This window comes from Nematolebias whitei, chromosome 8 (genome assembly GCF_014905685.2).
Source record: "Nematolebias whitei isolate Nwh7 chromosome 8, NemWhi1, whole genome shotgun sequence".
NCBI lineage: Eukaryota > Metazoa > Chordata > Actinopteri > Cyprinodontiformes > Rivulidae > Nematolebias > Nematolebias whitei.
Window position 1 is genome coordinate 28,061,420 of NC_056505.1, and position 18,952 is coordinate 28,080,371.

Here is an 18,952-nt window from a genome sequence, read left to right on the forward strand (position 1 = left end):
CCTATAATTGATCTGCCACGACAGACAGCATACTCTACCTGAATAGGCATATTGCACATTTCCCTGTTACAATTACTGGTTGCAAACTATAAATTCAGCCTAATGGGGCAAGTACACTGTAAAAACAGGTCGGTAATTAAAGCTACACTAGATATCACAGATGCATAAGAAACGGAGAGGAGGCTCTGCTCCACTCTGCATATGCTGATACGGTTGTGCTGTTCATTTGGAAGATTATACGTGCAGGCTGTTGGTTGGCTGAGGTTTTGCTCCTAATCACACCACTTTCAGAGATAAAGGACGGGACGAGTCAGGTCACCTGTGCCGTCTGTAATTTATTGCCGGAGCAGGTTGCTCCTTTCCAAATGGCATCTACACAGAGATGGTGTAATTTACAGGTTCACAGTGCTCACGAGCACTCTCGCTGCTATGTTGGGTACCCCCTTCTTGCTTAGGAAAGCTGTCGACTCCACTTTTACATCTGAGCTTAACATGAAGAGGGGGGAGGCTGGCTTAACAATGCCGACCACATCTCTTTCCGCCTACACTCAGAGAGAGTAGCCAGGAGGACATAAATCGATACAGTTGGTGGTGGTTGTCCTCTTGCCCTTTTGATGCATCTGCATAAACAGAGCCACTTTGCAGACTTGAGCTCACACTCACTTTCTCACCTTTAGACTTCATTAAACAGCGGTAGCAGCAGAGCCGGAGGCCGAATGAAGTTAAACACCGTGTTTCAGTGTGGATGGCTGTATTTAAAAATATGACTGGAATAGAAAATGAGAACAGCCTGAGAGAAGAACGTCTGAAACTTATCTTCTCAATCTGTTGTTTTTGTTTTTAAGAGGCTTGAGGTTGGTCAGGATTGAGGCCAGCGACCACAAGGTCAGTCAAAATTCCACAGAAGTATATTAAGACACCCATCTGTCACCGCTCAAAGATTCACAGCACTGTGGGAATGTGGGGAGATGAACCACAAGTTAAAGGAGGCCATTCATCTTGAAAATCCACCCACAAAAGGAAACAAAACAAAGAATCAAACCGCCAAAAATGTCATCCTCTCTTGGGAACATGTCTTGCAGATTTATTGTAAGCAACATGAAGGTATGTGAGGTCCCTTAGTTTGTACACACTGAAAACTGCTGGGTTATTTTGATAGCTCAATTGCTGAGTTAAAACTGTTTGGTCAAATGTTGGGTTGGTTTGACCAAATATTTGGTGAAAGGGTCTGACTCTGTGGTTCGGTCAGTCATTCTTCACAGTCCGCCATTTTAAGCCAAAAGTAGACCAAATTGGACCCGACTGGATCTCTGCTTTAAGAACAAGCTATGACGGTAAAAACAAGAAGGTGTTTAACCTGGTTGGCTTTCTTAATAACTTTGGTTTGCACAAGAAAACAAGTTTGGTTACCTAAAATCTGTTTAATTTGAGCCAGATCCTGCAGGAACAGGATCTGGGAACGCTCTTACTTTGACAGGGTGCATTCTGGTAATGGTTTGCTTGGATCCTGTAACTCTCAGGCTTACGAATAATGAAGTTATGAACAAATATGACTGCCTTGAAAGAATAAAACTTATACTGGATATGTAAACTGAAAATAATTGCATAAACACTAATTTTAAACACAACAGCCACTTACGAGCTTCTTAATATCACATATGATCTGCATCTTCAAGTGAAGCATTTCTGCTTCTGTTCTTAAAAAAAGCATCTCCTCCCCTAAAAGAGTGGTGGGGGTGAGTGCCGAGCTAACCAGGCAGTGGTGCGCGGGCAGGAGCCCACAGGCAGCGGACATGAACAGGCGGAGGAGTCGGGCTCAGAACCATCAAGGTGGGGAAGCTAGACAGAAGCTGAGTGTTAATGTAGGTAAACGTAGATGTTTAACAACCTGTTAAAATACACCAACATGCTTTGCAGGAAATTGCATCTACTTTATTCAAAAACTTCTGGGGGAGGACCTGCAGACCCCCCCACCACCACCACCACCACCACCACCAACAACTCCCACCTGCCGGCCCACCCTCTATTTGCATTTCGGCATCGATCGGTTTACAAGTTAAGACCTGATTTTAAGCCAAAATTAGACCAAATTGGACCCGACTGGATCTCTGCTTTAAGATGTAACAAGTAAAGTTATTATGGTACAAACAACTTGTAAGAAGGCATTTAACCAGGTTGGCTTTCTTAATAACTATAGTTTGCACTAGAAAACAAATTTAGTTACCTAAAAATCATTAGTTGGCGTTAGTTAGCTTATGCTAATGAATGTGAGTGCAACCTAGCTAGCACTAACCCAAGTTTTCAGGATCTAATGAGCCTGACTATGGGTTTAGAAACATTTAATTGCTCTAATTGAACAAGTTAGCCATTTTAGTCCAATTTTTATACAAGGAACGTCACCCAGTATGCTGGGTCACACTGACAACCTGCTGAGTTAAAACTACTTGGGGCTGGCTAGGTTTAAATTTGACCTAATGCTGGGTTACATCTCAGGTTGTTTTTAACCCAGCACTTTTCAGTGTGTACTGTGGAAAATAGCAGTACACAGTTAACTACAATATGAACATCATACGCAAACTTGAAAAAAACAACAGGCGGCCTGAGGCCATACGCTTTTTGATAAAATACTTTCATACATTTAAATTGTTTCTTTAAAATGTGCAGTCACTTGGAATTTTATTTCATTTTTAACTCGCACATTGTTTGTTGAGCTTTCCCAGTCTGATAGAAACCCACTCTTCGTCCACCAATGACAATATTTTATTTGATTTTTTTAACAAGTTGAGGTATTTGAAACTTCAATCTTCAAGCTGACACAAAACTTCCATTTTCTCCCTCAAAGAAGAGTAATAAATAATGCTTGGATGATTAGTGATTATACAGCATCGCCTTTTTCTGACAGGGACAACTGGTGGATTTTAATGGTTGGAAGGTGTGTGACAGGACGGGGTTCTTGTGGAGGACTCCCAGTTCTGAGGATGCAGCAGCAGGTCCGTCTGAGACTTTTGTTGCAGAGCGTGGCCACTTTAGCTCTACTCGTTTTGGCTCGTCCAGATCGGCCGCTGATGGGGCCTTCAGAGAACACTTTCCATTCCCTGCTGTCTCTGGAGGAAGGAGTTCTGGACAGAGCTACAGATGAGGAGGGGCTGAGTCTGCAGGAAGCCCCCCTGCTGTCCAGGGTCAGCGTGAGGCCCTGGTTTGGGCCCTGAGTCTGACTCTGACTTGCACTCAGATGATGGTGGTGCGTTCGGGGAGTCATCCTCAAACAGTGAGCTCCGAGCAAACTCTGGAAAGCTTTTTTAAACTCCTGGTTGGAGCACGGGTAGATGATGGGGTTGATGCAGCTGTTGAAGTAGCCAAGCCAGAAGGTGATCTTGAAGACTGTGTCTGAAGGTCTGTATGCAGGGAAAATGGAACCTGTGGAGACATTTGACACATCTTAAAGAAGGAAGGCGCTTTTATCTGAATATAGTTTTACATTTTAGACAAAATACAGTCAACACAAGCAAATTTGTAATGAAACATGGAAGAAAGTAAAAAAAAAAACTAAATTTTCTGCAGCAGGAAATCAACATTATCAGGATTAATCAGCTTGAATGTCTGATTTCATGTCAGTCACTTCAATCGATGTGAAGCTTATTTTAGCTACAGATAAGCGACAGATGTTGATGTGCCAGTGAGGACAAAAAAGTCATCAGATTTCCCAAATCAGGAGGAGCTCATGTACAAAGTGATAAACCGACTACTCTTGTTCTAAGGCCTCCCCCGATCAGTTCAGATTCTATTTTAGATGTCCGATTGCCACTTCTGCGGTTTTTCATTAGATGCATAATGAATTAAACACATCCTGCGGCTCATTTTACTCTGCTTCTGCTTATGTCTGTTTCACCAAATATCCTCTGAGCGTGCTGCTCCCTGTGAGGCTTGAAGTTTTAATAGAAGTATTAAACTGTGCTTCCTTTGATTGGAGGATGTGAGGGGGATCTTTAATGAAGAAGCACAGGTAATGACTTAACAGGCACATTATATACAGGCCTGTTCGTTATTGTGTATGTGTCTATTTTTGTGTGTGTGTGTGTGTGTCTGATGGAGAAACATTTAAATAACTTCATATGTTTCACATGTACTTTTTTAATCTGTTGAAATCAGTTTTCAAAGTTAGAACATTAACTTGGGTTTTTTTGGGTGAAATTCTTTATTTAATCAAATTTGAGCTTTGAAAATAAATGGTTGCCAAGTAAACAGGAGTAAAAATAGGACGTGAAGGAAGTGAAAAATGGGTTGAACACATTTTATCCTCGCCTATACCACAAAAACAAATTCCACTATTGTCTGTACTCCTGATGGATTTGCCTTTTTCTGTGACTAAAAATAGACAGGTTAGATGAGCGTTGTGTTGGTTAAAATCAATGAAGCATCTGTGGCTGTGTAGCTCTGTTTTATTTCACATTCAATCAAACCACAGCGTGTTTTGACAGAAAAAAAAAAAGCTTGTTCAGAATCAGTTGCATAATGTGCTGTTTTGCCACAAGGCATGGTTTTGTTTCATAACTGATGGGATTTTGAGCATGCAGATACAAAAAAATATATATCAAATCTAAGAAATATTAAAAAGAGAGCAGCCAGATTTGTTGCACAATGAAACAGAGATCCCTAGAATAGGAAGGCTGCCAACACGGATGCAGCTGTCAGTCTCACAAATACAAAATGTCCTAAAATCTAGATCAGGCGGGGTACACCCTGGACGGGTCGCAAGTCCATCACAGGGCCACATAGAGACAAACGAGACAAACAACCATTCACTCGCTCACTCACACATAGGGACAATTTAGAGTTACCAATCAGCCTAACATGCATGTTTTTGGTCTGTGGGAGGAAACCGGAGTACCCGGAGAAAACCCACGCATGCACGGAGAGAACATGCAAACTCCACCCAGAAAGGCCCCTGGACCGGGGTTTGAACCAAGGACCTGCTCGCTGAGAGGCAGCAGCTCTACCAGTTGCGCCACCGTGCTGCCCTATTTCAAAACATAAAAATTAAAAAGAAAAGTTTTGACCACTTCAGCTGGCAACAAATTGGGCTTCTGAAATTAAATTTTTTTAAATTTCCATAATTCTCTTAGCCAAAACTCATAAATAAAATATGTCTTCTCTTCAGTTGCTCCATTGTTTTGCTTTTAGTTTTACAACAATATAAAACTACTTCCTGCTTTGCTGCATTTCCATTTCTTGGTGAAATGTATTATATGATTATCACAAATTAGTTCTAACATGCACACACGGTTTATATAACATATGACATTTAAGCACTTTGGTAAATGTTCCTGTTTTCAACGTTCTATATAAATAAATTTGACTTGACTTGACATTAGTAAGTGAAAAACATCCATGACCTTTACATTCCCATCAAGTTCTTTACCTGTTCAAGTGCTCGCTCTCAATTTATCCAAGTGCCTGAGATGACTTCTGTTGTGACTTGGTGCTATATAAATAAACTGAAATGAATTGACTGAATTAAGTGCCTGACACACAGAGACATTTGCTGTGAGCTCTTACAGCTCATCAGTAGCTTTGAAAATGTTGGTTACGTACTGTAACCCCAGATTCTATGAGTATAGGCGTAGCCCTTTAAGAGCTGTCGCTTAGTGGGTTTATCCCCATATGCGAAGCATTGCACTGAAAAATTGAGTCCACGCCCACCTGCTGTGTGGGCCCCACCCGGTCTGTATAAGTTACGTTAAGAGCGAGTAATCGGCTCCCAAATAGCTTTTCTTCAGCCATTTAGGAGCCAGTAAGGCCTGACGCTTAAAGGGCTACGCCTATACTCATAGAATCTGGGGTTACAGTACGTAACCAACGTTCTATTTTGTATAAGCTTCGCCTTTTAAGAGCTGTCGCTTAGTGGGTTAAGGGCGAAGCAGATGTGGTCCTCGCCTCACTGGGTCCATTCAAACACCATACGAAGCAACAGCTTGCCCAAAAAACGTCTTGTCACTCAGCTGTCCATGTGCGTAATTACTGCGTACGATGCACAGACACATGATGTGTAGTTGTGCGTTCTGAATGCATGAACGCTCCAGAAAACTTTCAACGGGGAAAGGAAGATGCTGAAAAGGGGCCATGAATCAACATATTCACGGCTGAACAATATGAACAGATTAATAAGAACAAGTGAGCTGATTGTTAATCAAATGAACTGATTGGTAACAATAGTCATGAACTGATTAGTAACAATAGAACCAGAATAACAGTCACAACATGTGGCTGATAACAACATCTCACATTGTAATGCATGCAGTCAGATGTGAGTTTAAACGGGGTTCCATGAAACAACAATATTCATTCTGTTAAAACACTAAGGACAGAATGTGTCATGGAACGAGCCGTCACATCACGTAGATAGAAGCGAATAAATGAGCAGGGTGTTGACCGCGCGGCCACAGTGCAAATATCCTGCATTGTCATACCATTATGCAAAGCAGTCGAAGATGCGATACCTCTGGTCGAGTGTGCTCTGAGGATATCAAGAAGCTCTAAATCTGATGCTCTGTAGGCTTCAGAAATGGCCTCACACAGCCAGTGTGATAAGCGCTGGGTGGATAACGGGCGACCTGCAGATGCAGCTATATAATGCACAAACAAATGTTGAGTTTGATGCATTGCAGCTGTGCGCGCTATGTAACACGTCAACGCCCGCACAGGACAGAGCAGATGGAAAGATGTTTCTTCTTCTGATCTGTGGGGGGGAGGGGAAAAAAACCCTCCAACAATATCACTCTTGATTTAAAAGAGCTTGTGATGTTTTAGGCATAAAGCTGGATTTGGTCTTCGATCAGCTGAGCTGCCATCAGCCTGAATTCTAAGGCATGACGGAGCGACAGAGAGGGCAGATAAATCACTCACCCTCTCAGCAGATGTTAAAGCCAGCAGCAGGGCTGTTTTAAGAGACAAGAATTTAATTGGAACCTGATTCAGTGGCTCGAATGGAGCTTGATCAGGGCCCGCAGGACCAGCGTTAAATCCCACTGTGGAGCAAGTGGGCGTGAAAACAGGCCTGCGTCTCTGTACACCTTTTAAAAAAACGCTTCATCAGCGGATGATTAAAAGTTGTTCTGTCCCCGAAACCTTTGTGACAGGAAGAGATGGCTGCAGCATATGTTTTAATCGTGCTGAACACCAGATTTCTGTCCATCAGCTGCTGCAGAAAGGACAGCACGTCGCCTAGTGGACTTGAGGTGGCCTCTACACCTTTCTCTGTACACCAGCACTGAAAAGCTGTCCACTTTGATGTGTACAGCACTGTGGTGGATGCCACACGTGAATCCTGGATTGTGCGCACTACATCTTGTGGGAGACCCATCCTCTCTAAGCGGATCTGCTCAGCGGCCAGGCCCACAGGTGCTGGCCTATTTCTGAGTAACTCCTGATCGCTCCTCCCGCCTGGAGGAGAGCGTCCGCCTGGAGGAGAGCGTCCTCCCTCCATGGCAGTTTCCACGGGTGCCCCGATAACAGGCGTCGTAGAAACGGGTACCATGGTGCATTCACGTGCTCGGGAGCCACCAGGAGAGCTGTCAATTACTCCTCCTGAACTCAGTTCAGAAACCATAATATCAGAGGAGTTGGGGGGAACGCGTAAAGAAGCATTTTGGGTCACGGGCTGTGAGCAAACACGTCCACCCCCAGCGGTGGTTCGTCTCGCGGGCTCAGTGAAACTCATAGTTGACACTGAGCGTTTCTCGTGTCGCAAACAGGTTCACGGCCGCTTGCCAACTTTCTGCCACGTCTGGGCCATCAGACCGAAGAGGAGGGTCCACTCCCTGTGACGCGGACTGCCCCTGGACATCACATCTGCCCCTTGTTCAGAACACCGGGGATGTACACTGCTCTGATGGAGAGCAGATTTTGGTGTGCCCAACACAGTAGTTTTCTCGCAATGTGTAACATTTGGACTGAGTGCACACCCCCCTGCCGGTTTATGTAAGCAGCAGTAACCTTGTTGTCTGTGTGAATCAAAACGTGTTGATTCTGCAGCACAGGAGCAAAGTGTTAAATCACATTCATAACCGTGCGACATTCCAGAACGTTATATGAGCTGTTGTGAGAAAGGCCACAGTGCCCCTACAGCTCAAGATAGGCATGTCACCCCCCAACCTGACACCGACGCGTCTGTGAAGACTGACACGTGTGACGTAGGTTTGCTGACGGGTACTCCCTCTGACAAAACCAAGGGGTTTCCAGTGTTGGAGATCTGTTCTCACGGAGGGAGGAACAGTGATCGTCCGTCTCTTTTGCCTCACCAGATCCATGCGCTGACGAGCAAACCATCTCTGGAGGCGTCTCATGTGTAGTAAACCCAGCGGGGCCACTGTGTGAGCTGACAACATCGTTCCTAACAGCTTTATAATGGAAAATAGCTGTTATTACTCTGCCCGGTCTTACGTGGCGGAGCTGGACTCTTAGAAAGTTGATTCTCGTCTGTGATAAACGAATAAACGAGCCCTCATGGTGGTCGAGTTTAGCCCCACTCCTAGATAACAATCGTCTGGGCCGGGAGAATCGAGCTTTTCCTATTTTATGGTGAAGCCCAGAATTAGCAGGTGTGATGTCAACACCTAAGCCTGTGCCGACATGTGAAGCAGTCTGCCCATGATCGCCTTGTTGAAAAACTGACAGGTCCAAATCGGTCTCATTCCTCCGGTCCGTTTGGAACCAGGAAGTAACGTGAGTAAAAAACCTGTGTTTTCCTCTCCGTCGGGAACCCCTGGACTTCTGCCTTCAGGGATGAGACCTGGTCTGGATGACAGGACCATCTCTAAAAACTCCTCCGAACGGAGGGGGTCGGGCTGCAAGTTGCAATGTGTAACCCCTGCTATCAGCTTGGCCATCCATCTGTCTGACGAGCAAGCTTGCAGCCACTCCGCGTAACGTTCGTGGAGTGGGCGCACGTTTAGGTGGTGCGTCATGTTTTTACGGATGTCAGCCAATTCACTGCCTCGACCACTGTCATGAGCCGCGGGAGTGTGTTTCACGTGACCCAAGGCGAGGCTTCCTCGAAAGGGCTCTGAGCACGTCTGTGTGCTGCGCTTAGGCTGCGGGTCCACATTCATGTCTATGTGGACCGGCGTGTGTTGAGGAGAGGCGTGTGAAAACTGTTGACGCCATGGGAGCTCGAGTTTGACGCCACTGTGGTGAGACGCGTGTCGCTCCTGCCGAGAGCGAGGTCCTTCACTGGGCTCGCTTTGCGGTCTCACATTTATGCTGACGTGAGCGGGCGAGCACTGAGAAGCGGTGCGCGCGCCTTCATCAAGCCGTGCCGATTGAGTGAAGGCTGCAAGCACTACGGGAGCACGCGTTTGCTTCGGTGAGGCGCGTGCCGCTCTTGCTGAGAGCGAGGTCTCTCACCGGACCCGTCCCGCGGTCTCACATTTATGCCGATGCGAGCCGGTGAAAATGCTGGGGAGCTATGTGCACGCCTTCATCAACGCAGCGCTGTTTGGGTGAAGACTGCTCGCATCGCGGGAGCGCGCGTTTGACAATGCTTCGATGAGGGGTGTGCAGCTCGGGCTGAAAACGAGTTATTCCACTGAACTCGTTGTGCGGACCACATTCGCTTACGACTGTTGTGTCATGCGAGCGTCTGGCCTTGTTGGCGATCTCAGGGAAACGCTGAACCTCCAGATGCCGGGGATGTCTGACGGGCGGGGATGGCGTAGCTGAGAGGGGAGACGTTGTGCAGCTGTGGAACATCTTGAAAATGATCCCTCGTTGATGGGGGCCCTCCAACAAAAAGGCTTTCTGCAGCTCCTCCGAGAGGAAGGTGGAGTGACGGGCCAGGTGGACCTCTGGAAAACCTTGTCCTTCGGCTGCGATGCGAGACCGGCAGACAACAAAGAGCTGCACAGGTTGAGGATGACGTCAGCTGCCTTGAAGAGGGAGTGCTACGTCTCCTCCAGCCTCTTGAACATTGTACGCCAGCAGCGTAATGTGTTGTTCGCTGCGGCCACCTAGAATGCACACTGGTGAGCTCAGTTGGAGAGCGACGTCACCATCTGGTTGTGCTTACACGGAGGTGCAGGACGCTGGTCCAACCTGGACATCTTTGCTCTGAAAGCCTCTGCCAGGCTTGGCTCCAGGGGGGCACTGAGGGAATTTCCGCTCGGTGAAAACCCCTCCACTCTGGTGATGGGCGCGAATGTGGGAACCGGCGCCATATTCTACCAGGAACCAGCTGCGGCCTCGTCCCAGTAGGACGTCACTGCTGGGAACGAGGCCAGATGGGATCAGGACAGCGAGCTGGAATGGAGCCCAGAAACCTTCCCGCTAGATCATCCAATCTGGGCGGGGATAGGAGAGGGACGGAAAAAAGTCCTTTCATGTCAGCCGCCTCCGGGATTATGCCGGGCAGCTCCAGAGGAGGGCACCGACGGCTGTGAGCGGTGTGGTAGCAGATGCGAAACAAGGTCCGGGGGGGGGAGCATTCGCTCAGCCCCCCTCTACCGACACTACGCTCTCTAGGAGGGAAGGAGCAACCTGTCCCGGAGGAACCATCCGATTTGCTCCGAGGGTCGGCGATAAGAGGAAAATTACCAGATGGCGTCGTCCAGCATGTAGCGACCTGCCACTGAGAATACTCCTCGGCACTTACCTTGAAACAAGACTGCTCGTCTGCTTCTCCTTGGGGAGAAGAACTCACCGGGACGACAGGAGGTTGACGTGGCGGGGACACAGGTAGTCTTAACAAGGTTGGTCAAGCTAGACAACTTTCCTTCTTCATTCTTCTGACAGTGCTATTAGCTCGCTGAAGAAAAATGGGAGCCGATTACCCGCTTTTAACGTAATTTATACGGACCGGGTGGGGCCTACACAGCAGGTGGGCGTATACTAAATTTTTCAGTGCAATGCTTCGCATGACGGGATAAACCCACTAAGCGACAGCTCTTAAAGGGCGAAGCCTATACAAAATAGAACAGACTGTTTCTGTAATGTAACACCAGCGTAAATAAGATTTAATAGCCATTTAGTGGGAATCTCCCATCAAAAGAAAAGGGCCGTTGTGAATAAAATGTTAAAGTTTCATGTATCTGTTGGTATCTGTGTTTTTGGTTATGTTTTCATTTATATTTATTATTAAGTCTATTTCATTTTGGTCATCGTGTTTTATTTTCTGTTTTCACGTGATCAGTTTTGTGTTTTTCCTCTGTGCCCATTCTCCAGTCAGTCCTGCCACTCACCAGGTGTTTCCACCTCCTCATCAGTCTCAGTCTATTTATTCTGTCTGATTTCCGTCACTCCTCAGTGGGAAAACCAGTGTGTTTTCACAACATGTTCGGTTTCTCTCCCTCGTTCTTCTCTGTGATCGTTCTGAGTTTGCCATTGTAAATAATTGCTTCCATGTCAGTTTATTTTGTTATTGCATGGAAATTTTATTTTACTGGAGTATTTCTGTTTTCTTGGGTTCAAAATCTACAAAAACCGTGATAGTTTTTAGATGGGATCTCAATTCAATAGTTCCTCAATCAAACCTCGTGTTCCCTGTTATTATTAAGTTGCTGTGGAATCATCAGTGTTGGGGGATCTCCTTGCTTGGTCTATTTGCTGGCATCTGTTCCAGCAAAGCTAAAGCTGTAACAGTTGTCCAAACTATCAACCACAGAAGAAAATCTTCAGGAATAACATTTATTCTTTGGAGTAAAAAGTTAGTAAGACTTTCATTAGTCAGCTGAGAACAAATGCACATTTTCAATAATGACCTGGCCAACAAACCATGAGAGATGTGGCACATTAAAAACTTTCTGGAAATATGTTGTGGGTGGACATGAACTCCGATTAGAAACAGATGATCCTCTGATTTTAATTTATTTCATTTAATGTGACGAGTTGTGAGGTTTTATTTTTGCTCCAGTTGTTCACCAAATCATTTTTGAAATTGTAGTGAATTAGGCCTGATGTCAAAACCTTGACCTTAAGGACCTTATGGGACAGAACTTGTCATTTCATTGATTTGCATCCAGAAATACAGGTTGACCCATCCTGAGACTTTCTTTCTTAAATTAATCAAGTGAAAGAAGACTACTTTCGATTATCATTACTATTTTACAAATGTTTGATAATCAAATTGTGTTAGTTCAAACAATGTTTAAATGTTGAAGTGAACTACTCATTTTTATTAACTGTGAAGCAGTAATGACGATTTTTAATCCTCATTCAAAGAAGAAATCAGGTTAATGATGTATTGTCTGATTTTCTGTCTTCAGTGAGCAAGTGTGTAAGTTGGTCAAAGTTCAAGTTTCGGTCAACTGCAAGTTTACTGAAAAAGAAATGTCATGTTTAACTTTTACAGCAAGATACTAGAGAATTGACTCCACGAAGTCTGATTTCTTCATAACAATCTTCTGTCTGTTCTTAAACAATCTTAATCTTTTTCCTTGAATTTTCATAACACCTTACATCACAAAACACACCTCTGTTTTGGTCCATCGACCAATCAGAAACTCCCAAATGAACCGGAAATAGAGCCCTTTAAATGTTGGCACTTCCTAGTTCAACCCAGTTAGTTGTAAGCTAGGGTCAGCTGATGTTGGAGAGTGCTGCAAGAGGTTCCACTTCCTAGTACTCAGCAGTTCCAGAGGTCATGAAGGCTGGAATTCAGGATGCTGATGAAAGAAAATCAAGCTGAACCAGAGAAGATCTGGGAATTATGAAATTTCTGTTCTGGACGATCTCACGACTCCCGAGGTTTAGCTGTTCTTATGGAGACGCTGAAAGAGTTGAAAGGAGAGCTCTACACCAACGCTGAAACTATCATCTGCAAAGGTAAAAGAGTCGATCTCAACTAAGCGTACCGTTGGGCCAAGCTGGAAAAGAAGGAGCGTGCTGGTTCTGGTTAGGACAGACAAATTCCCTCACATCTCTCTCAACTTAAACTTAATTTCCCATCTTTAAAATTCTTCTATCTGCTAAAAATCATTACAGATATTTTTAGAAATGTCTGAAGCAAAGTTTTTCAATCACCGCCGTGTCGTTGACGTTTGTTGTTCTGCTGGAAGTGAGAAGACAATCGCAGTATTGTTTACTTCCTGTAAAACTGATTAATAAGCTGTCGTTATTTTCAATTCTTGCCAATTAATGTAAATGTGTGATGTGTTAAACTTGATTCTGTTAATAAATGACCCACTGTCGTTGGTGAGTCAAAGATAATTAACGTTTCCGTCCACATTTTATTAAATTCAGATGCACGTCATTATACAGTCCAGAAAAATGAAAGAGTCCGTTTAATTTATGAATATATCATGCATATGTTCATACTACAAAATGTATACGTGAGTGTAAAAAATTTCTGCGCAACATTAAGTTAGTTTTTAACAAAATTTTCACTGCATCATATTCAAAATGTGAATTAAAGTGGCAAGTGATTCTCAGTTATGGTAAACTGTATACAAAAAATATGCAGTCTTCTAAGACGGGTGCTTTTTAAAAAACAAACAAACAAACAAACAAACAAAAACCTTGCTTTTAGTAATTTGAGAAATGCAAAAATCCAAAGAATAAGAAGCGTAGTTAAGTTCTGAAGCAAACTGGAAAATAACAAAAAGAAGAAGAAAGGACAGAACACTAGAAAAATATAAAATAAGGGAGATCACACAGATAAGCTGTCAAAGATCCAGGCAAGACACAAAAGTTAAATCATGAAAGTAGCTGACAGGGAACAAATGAAACATGCCTGGAAGACAAAAGTAATCACAAAAAGGGTTCAAGACCGTGTATAACAACAAAGTCCATGCTCAATAAAGACCATGTACAATTTCAACCTTGTGTGGATTAGAGAAAATCCACAATAAACTCATCGCTGTGTGCTCAGTTCTTGTTGTTAAAAAGAGGTTATGTGGTGTTTAACTACTCGCTCTGGAGAGTGAACAGTCCAAATCAAACATCGAGAGCCTGCAATAATCTGACATTCATGCCTGTGTATGTAAACTTCTGATCGCTTCTAGTAATGACCTTAATTAACACCAAGGTAATGTGATTAGCAGATCCTTTTACAGTTTAAATAACCTTGCAGAGAGACTTCTAACTTATGGGGAGAGCTGGAGACAAATAAACATCAGGCCTCACAGCTCGACATTTTAAAGATTACCTCAAAGTCCCACGCTTTATTTTTCTCTGATGACATAACAATGTCAATCTTAAATGAGCTGGCTCCATGTCACACCTTTGAGTCACCGCTAAATCTATACATGTAGTCCTCCACAGGCTTATGCGACATGAGGTATGAGCTCTGGAGTACTGCTGAGCTCAGGTTCTTTTCCAACCTGGAACCAAATGGTGGCAGCTATAATAATAAGCAGGAGGGCATGGGGTAAAGTGAAGCACGAACAGGATGTGTGAGGGTTCTGAACCCCTTCAGATCTTCTTCATATTGTTAACAATGACGTTCGAAGAGCTGTCACACCAGGGATTTGTTCCTTCTCTCCGTTATTCAAGTTTTCATCCAACACATGGAGCAACATATGAGTTCTGACTCCACAGTGGTGGTCTTATCTGTCACCGAAGGGACGGCACTGTGATGGGGTGAGTCACAAACAGTGTGGACAGAAGGGACGCGAGAAGAGCGCTGCTCTGACAAGTGAGACAAGACATTGTCTTAAATACGTGTCAGTCTGAAATACTCAGTTTGTTTACACACGGAGAGGACAGTGGGACGTCAGAGGCATAAAAGATTTATGAGGTCTATTTTTAGGGCGTCCGCTGTTACGTTTACAAGTGCACGCTGATCGAGAGGACTACAAGGCCTGTCTGGATCCTTGTAACTTCAGTGTGATCCTGCAAAGGAGTAATTTAATTACCTCCGTTTGACCATTTAACGTGCAAGCACTTTAAAAGCTGGCAGCAGCACAGATCAGTGGGTGCATCTGTAAAAACGATTTAATACAGGGGGTTAATAGTTCTCTGAAGATGTTCTGACTCACATAAGTGGTCAAATATACTGAATAATAATCATGGATGATGGTTTAAATGCTTGAAATAAACCATCTGCGCTTTTTTGGACACTGACATTTTGGGAAAGATAATTATTGTTATACAGAAGGGTCAATTAGACACAAAATAATATTAGTTTGACTTAATTCAGCAAACAGATTGAAAATAAAGCAAATTTCATGGGCAACAGTTCAACTTGGTCTGACTATAAGTGGCAAAATCTGCATAAAGACTTGAAGATTTTTCTAAGCTATTATTGCATTGTATTCCATAGTGAGTTATGCCAAATAGGATATGTCAACATCCCAGGAAGTCAAGTGTCATTTAATTAGGCTTTCTTCAGCAAATAAATCACTAAATATTTTGGATGAGGAGTATTTTGAGCCAGTGGGGCTTAGAATTAAATTTAGCAGAGTGACTTCCTGATAGACCATGAGTTACCCGGACTTTGGTGATTTACAGCACCAGGACTGTTTGTGTTGGACCAACGCTGGGTCATCCCTCATTCCATATATAAACTGAATAATTTCTTCTGGTCGACTTTATTTTGGCTTAAAGAATGCTGGCTGCTTGAGATAAGATTAAAACATGTATTAATTATTTTAAGAAATCCAAAGAGTTTCCATGAAGGTTGATAAAATGTTTTGATACCATGTTGGGTCTTTCTATATCTCTGGTACAGGCATTACAAAGACCTCGGGCCCTGTTCATACCTGCCATGAACATCCATCCTGGCTGATCTGATAAGAAGTGGACAGGTCTAAAGGGCCCAGCATACTCCATCTGAAGACGAACAGTCGACTCACAGTCACATGGTTGCACGACATTAGTTTTTGCAAACACCTTTCATAGTCCACAAGCCATGTGACACAGACCACCTGGGAAACCCCTCCCACTCCAGGATGTGTCACCGAATAGGTTTCTTCCTACCAGAGCCTCCACTCAGTCCCTGCAGATGCAGTTTGGCCACAAATCTATCATGAAGAAAGTGCCACACTTTTCAGCAGACGGACTCCTCCATACTCAATGTCTGCACGATCTCCATCCAGGAGTTTTTGGCCATTTGACTAATTTAGTGTTTGAACAGTCGCACTCGTTGAGTGCATTTTTGCATTGACGAACACGCCCACAAACTTCTATTTACAAATACTTGGCGCATATGCCTGTGGCAAAAAGTTCAATCCAGGCCTTGTGTTGAGCAGGGGTGGGCGAAGCTGCTCGAAGAACAAAATGGCGCGGTTTTCATCACACAACTATGTCAATGAGAGCCGATTTGGCTGCTTTGGATGGAGTATGTAGGGACCTTTAGTGTCAGTGTTCGCACCTGGCAGTAAAATCAGTCCCATCTACAGACAAATAAACATGTCCTCACTCCATCCTGAGAGCGTTCATGCTTCTGTTTAGTGTCGTCTGAATGCAAGACCAGGATGGATGTTACTGCCAGGTATGAGTGGAGCCTTAGGCAAAATTTGGCTCACAAACTTAGAAATCACATGCAAGATAAACACAATGTTACTCACCAATGGGAAGAACCAGGAAGAAGGGCAGCCAGCACAAGATAAAGCATCCCACCACAATCCCCAGGGTCTTTGCTGCCTTCTTCTCTCGTGAGAACTTGAGCAGTCGCAAGGCAAAGTGAGTACGGCTGCGAAGGGCCTCATCCTCAGACACGGTTGTGTTTCCACGGTGCATCCTGAGAATCACTTGCTCCGAGTCCGACTTCTCCGTCTTGTGGCCTTCTCTCAGGCCCTGGCTCTCTCTGTGAGCTACAACATAAACCCGACAGTACATGACCAGTATGATGGTCAGAGGAAGATAGAAGGAGCCCACAGCTGAGAAGATTGCGTACCCTGGCTCTTCTGTGATTTTGCAGACAGACTCGTCCTCTGGTTCTGGCTCTTTCCAACCAAACAAGGGTCCGATGGATATGACGACAGAGAGCACCCATAGCAGCATCACAGCTAGCAGAGCCCTGCGCTTCGTCATTATGGAAGGATATCGCAGGGGGTAACTGACTCCGATGTAGCGGTCAACGGAGATGACACAGAGGCTCATGATAGAAGCTGTGCAGCAGAGCACGTCCACAGCTGCCCAAACATTACAAAAAGCTCGTCCAAACACCCAACGACCCAGAATCTCAAAAACGGCAGAGAAGGGTAACACGATGGAGCTCAGCAGCAAGTCCGCCACGGCCAGATTAACGATGAAGTAATGCGTGACTGTCCGCAGGTGTCGATGACAAACCACAGAGAGGATCACCAGGATGTTTCCGATGACTCCAAAGAGGATGAACACACCAAGAACCATGCCCAGAACCACAGTTTTCACCATGCTGAGTCCTGGGACTAAGAAGTGGCTGCAGTTGGAGCAGTTCTGGCTCAAAGAAGCTGGGGTCATGTTGTCCGGCAAAGGACCCATCAGCTCAGACACTTCACTGGTACTGGGCACTGTCCTGAGCTTTAAAGGTGGTCTGAAGCACACCACTGGTTACAAGAAGAAAAGTGTCATCATGGCATTCTCATGGAAACCATTAGAGTAATGATCTAATTAAGTCCATCTTCTGAAAACATAGCGGGAATGACGCCCCAGTTAAATGAGCCATCGTGTTGGCGATGCTTCAAGGTGCTCGCGAGAGAAGAATAAATTAGGCAAATGAAGACAAAAGTGCTGAAATCAGGTAATCCATCTCATAAATGGTTATGACGTTAAGATTACAATACGTTGTCAAAATGTCTTTGTCGTGTGGCAAAAATCTCACTTCGGACCAAAATTTCATGTGTGTTGTAACAAACGCTGGGATGGGAAAGCACTTTTCTGGGCAGAGTGGGAGGCGAGCAGTACTCAACATCCAGTGCTCTTCCCGTCGAGTGCATGTCGAGCTCGAGTCGAGTGACGGCATCCAGTACCTTTGAAAAGAGAGACAGAAGAATGCATTTTGAGAGAACTCATGCAGTCCCTGCTTTCAGTAAAACTCTAAATCTATCCACGTTTTGTCTTTTGTGTTAATGTTGCATTTGAAGTCGTTTCCTTTGTCTTATTACCACGTTCAGCTGTGGGTGAGGATCAGTGTCTGAACAGCTGCTGAGCGATCAACGTGAGCCTACCAAACAAAATGTGAAGGATTGAGGAAAACGGGTCAGAGGTGACCGTTTTCCTGCTTTTCTGACTGGTTTAACATCAACACACAAGTTCATCTCTGTGCAAGTTTAACTTGAGTCAGAATATTGAGTACAGAAATGCAGCACTTTCCATCAGGAGACAAAATGTGTTTTATCAGTGTTTTGTAGAGCAAAAAACTTTTGTTTTAAAGATAAATACACTTATTGTCTTGTCTTTTGAAGACCTTTTTGCTTCTCGTCCAAGGAGTGTTCTCAGTTCAAACTGAAAGGTACAGAAATCCAAGTGAGCTTCATCAGCAAATCATACTCCCTCCCCTCACTCCTGATGGTTTTTGTCAGCCATGTTTCAGTCAAATGCATGAAGATGTAGACTGACGTAAAACTGACATGGGGATAAATTTGGAACTGCTCTTTAAGTTTTGGACAGCCAGTGAGGGAGAGTGATTTGCATGTGAGTTCAGTTATGTAAACTGTGGAACTCACTGAAAGGCTCAGTTGCTTACATCACCAAATTTCAAACTTACTGTATGCCTTTGCATCTTGTTAAAGTGCATTTCTACAAAACAAACAAACCAACCAACAAAAACAGTATTGACAAAAATTCAGTTGAATTGCTAATAAAAAAAACCTCAGTTCCTTATAGAAACGACTCAAATTCAGTTAAATTTGTGACGTTACTGCACACAGATGCATCTCACAGATAGAAAAACTAATCTTGTCTGTGCAGATTAAATGACCAGATTAGACTGAGACTAGTAAAAGTAGTGAAGTAATGTTGACAAAGTTTGATCCATCCATCCATCCATCCATCCATCCATCCATCCATCCATCCATCCATCCATCCATCCATCTTATGG

General features: G+C 44.2%; 1 protein-coding gene across 1 annotated transcript; it reads right to left on the bottom strand.

The window, feature by feature from the left end:
* Positions 1–2,875: 2,875 nt before the first annotated feature.
* Positions 2,876–17,394, bottom strand: adra1aa (adrenoceptor alpha 1Aa). Its single transcript, XM_037680547.1, has 2 exons — positions 16,497–17,394; positions 2,876–3,417 (listed from the first exon to the last, which is right to left on the bottom strand). Exons 1-2 carry the CDS (start codon positions 17,392–17,394, stop codon positions 2,876–2,878), a joined length of 1,440 nt encoding a protein of 479 aa, XP_037536475.1.
* Between the last annotated feature and the right edge of the window lie 1,558 nt (positions 17,395–18,952).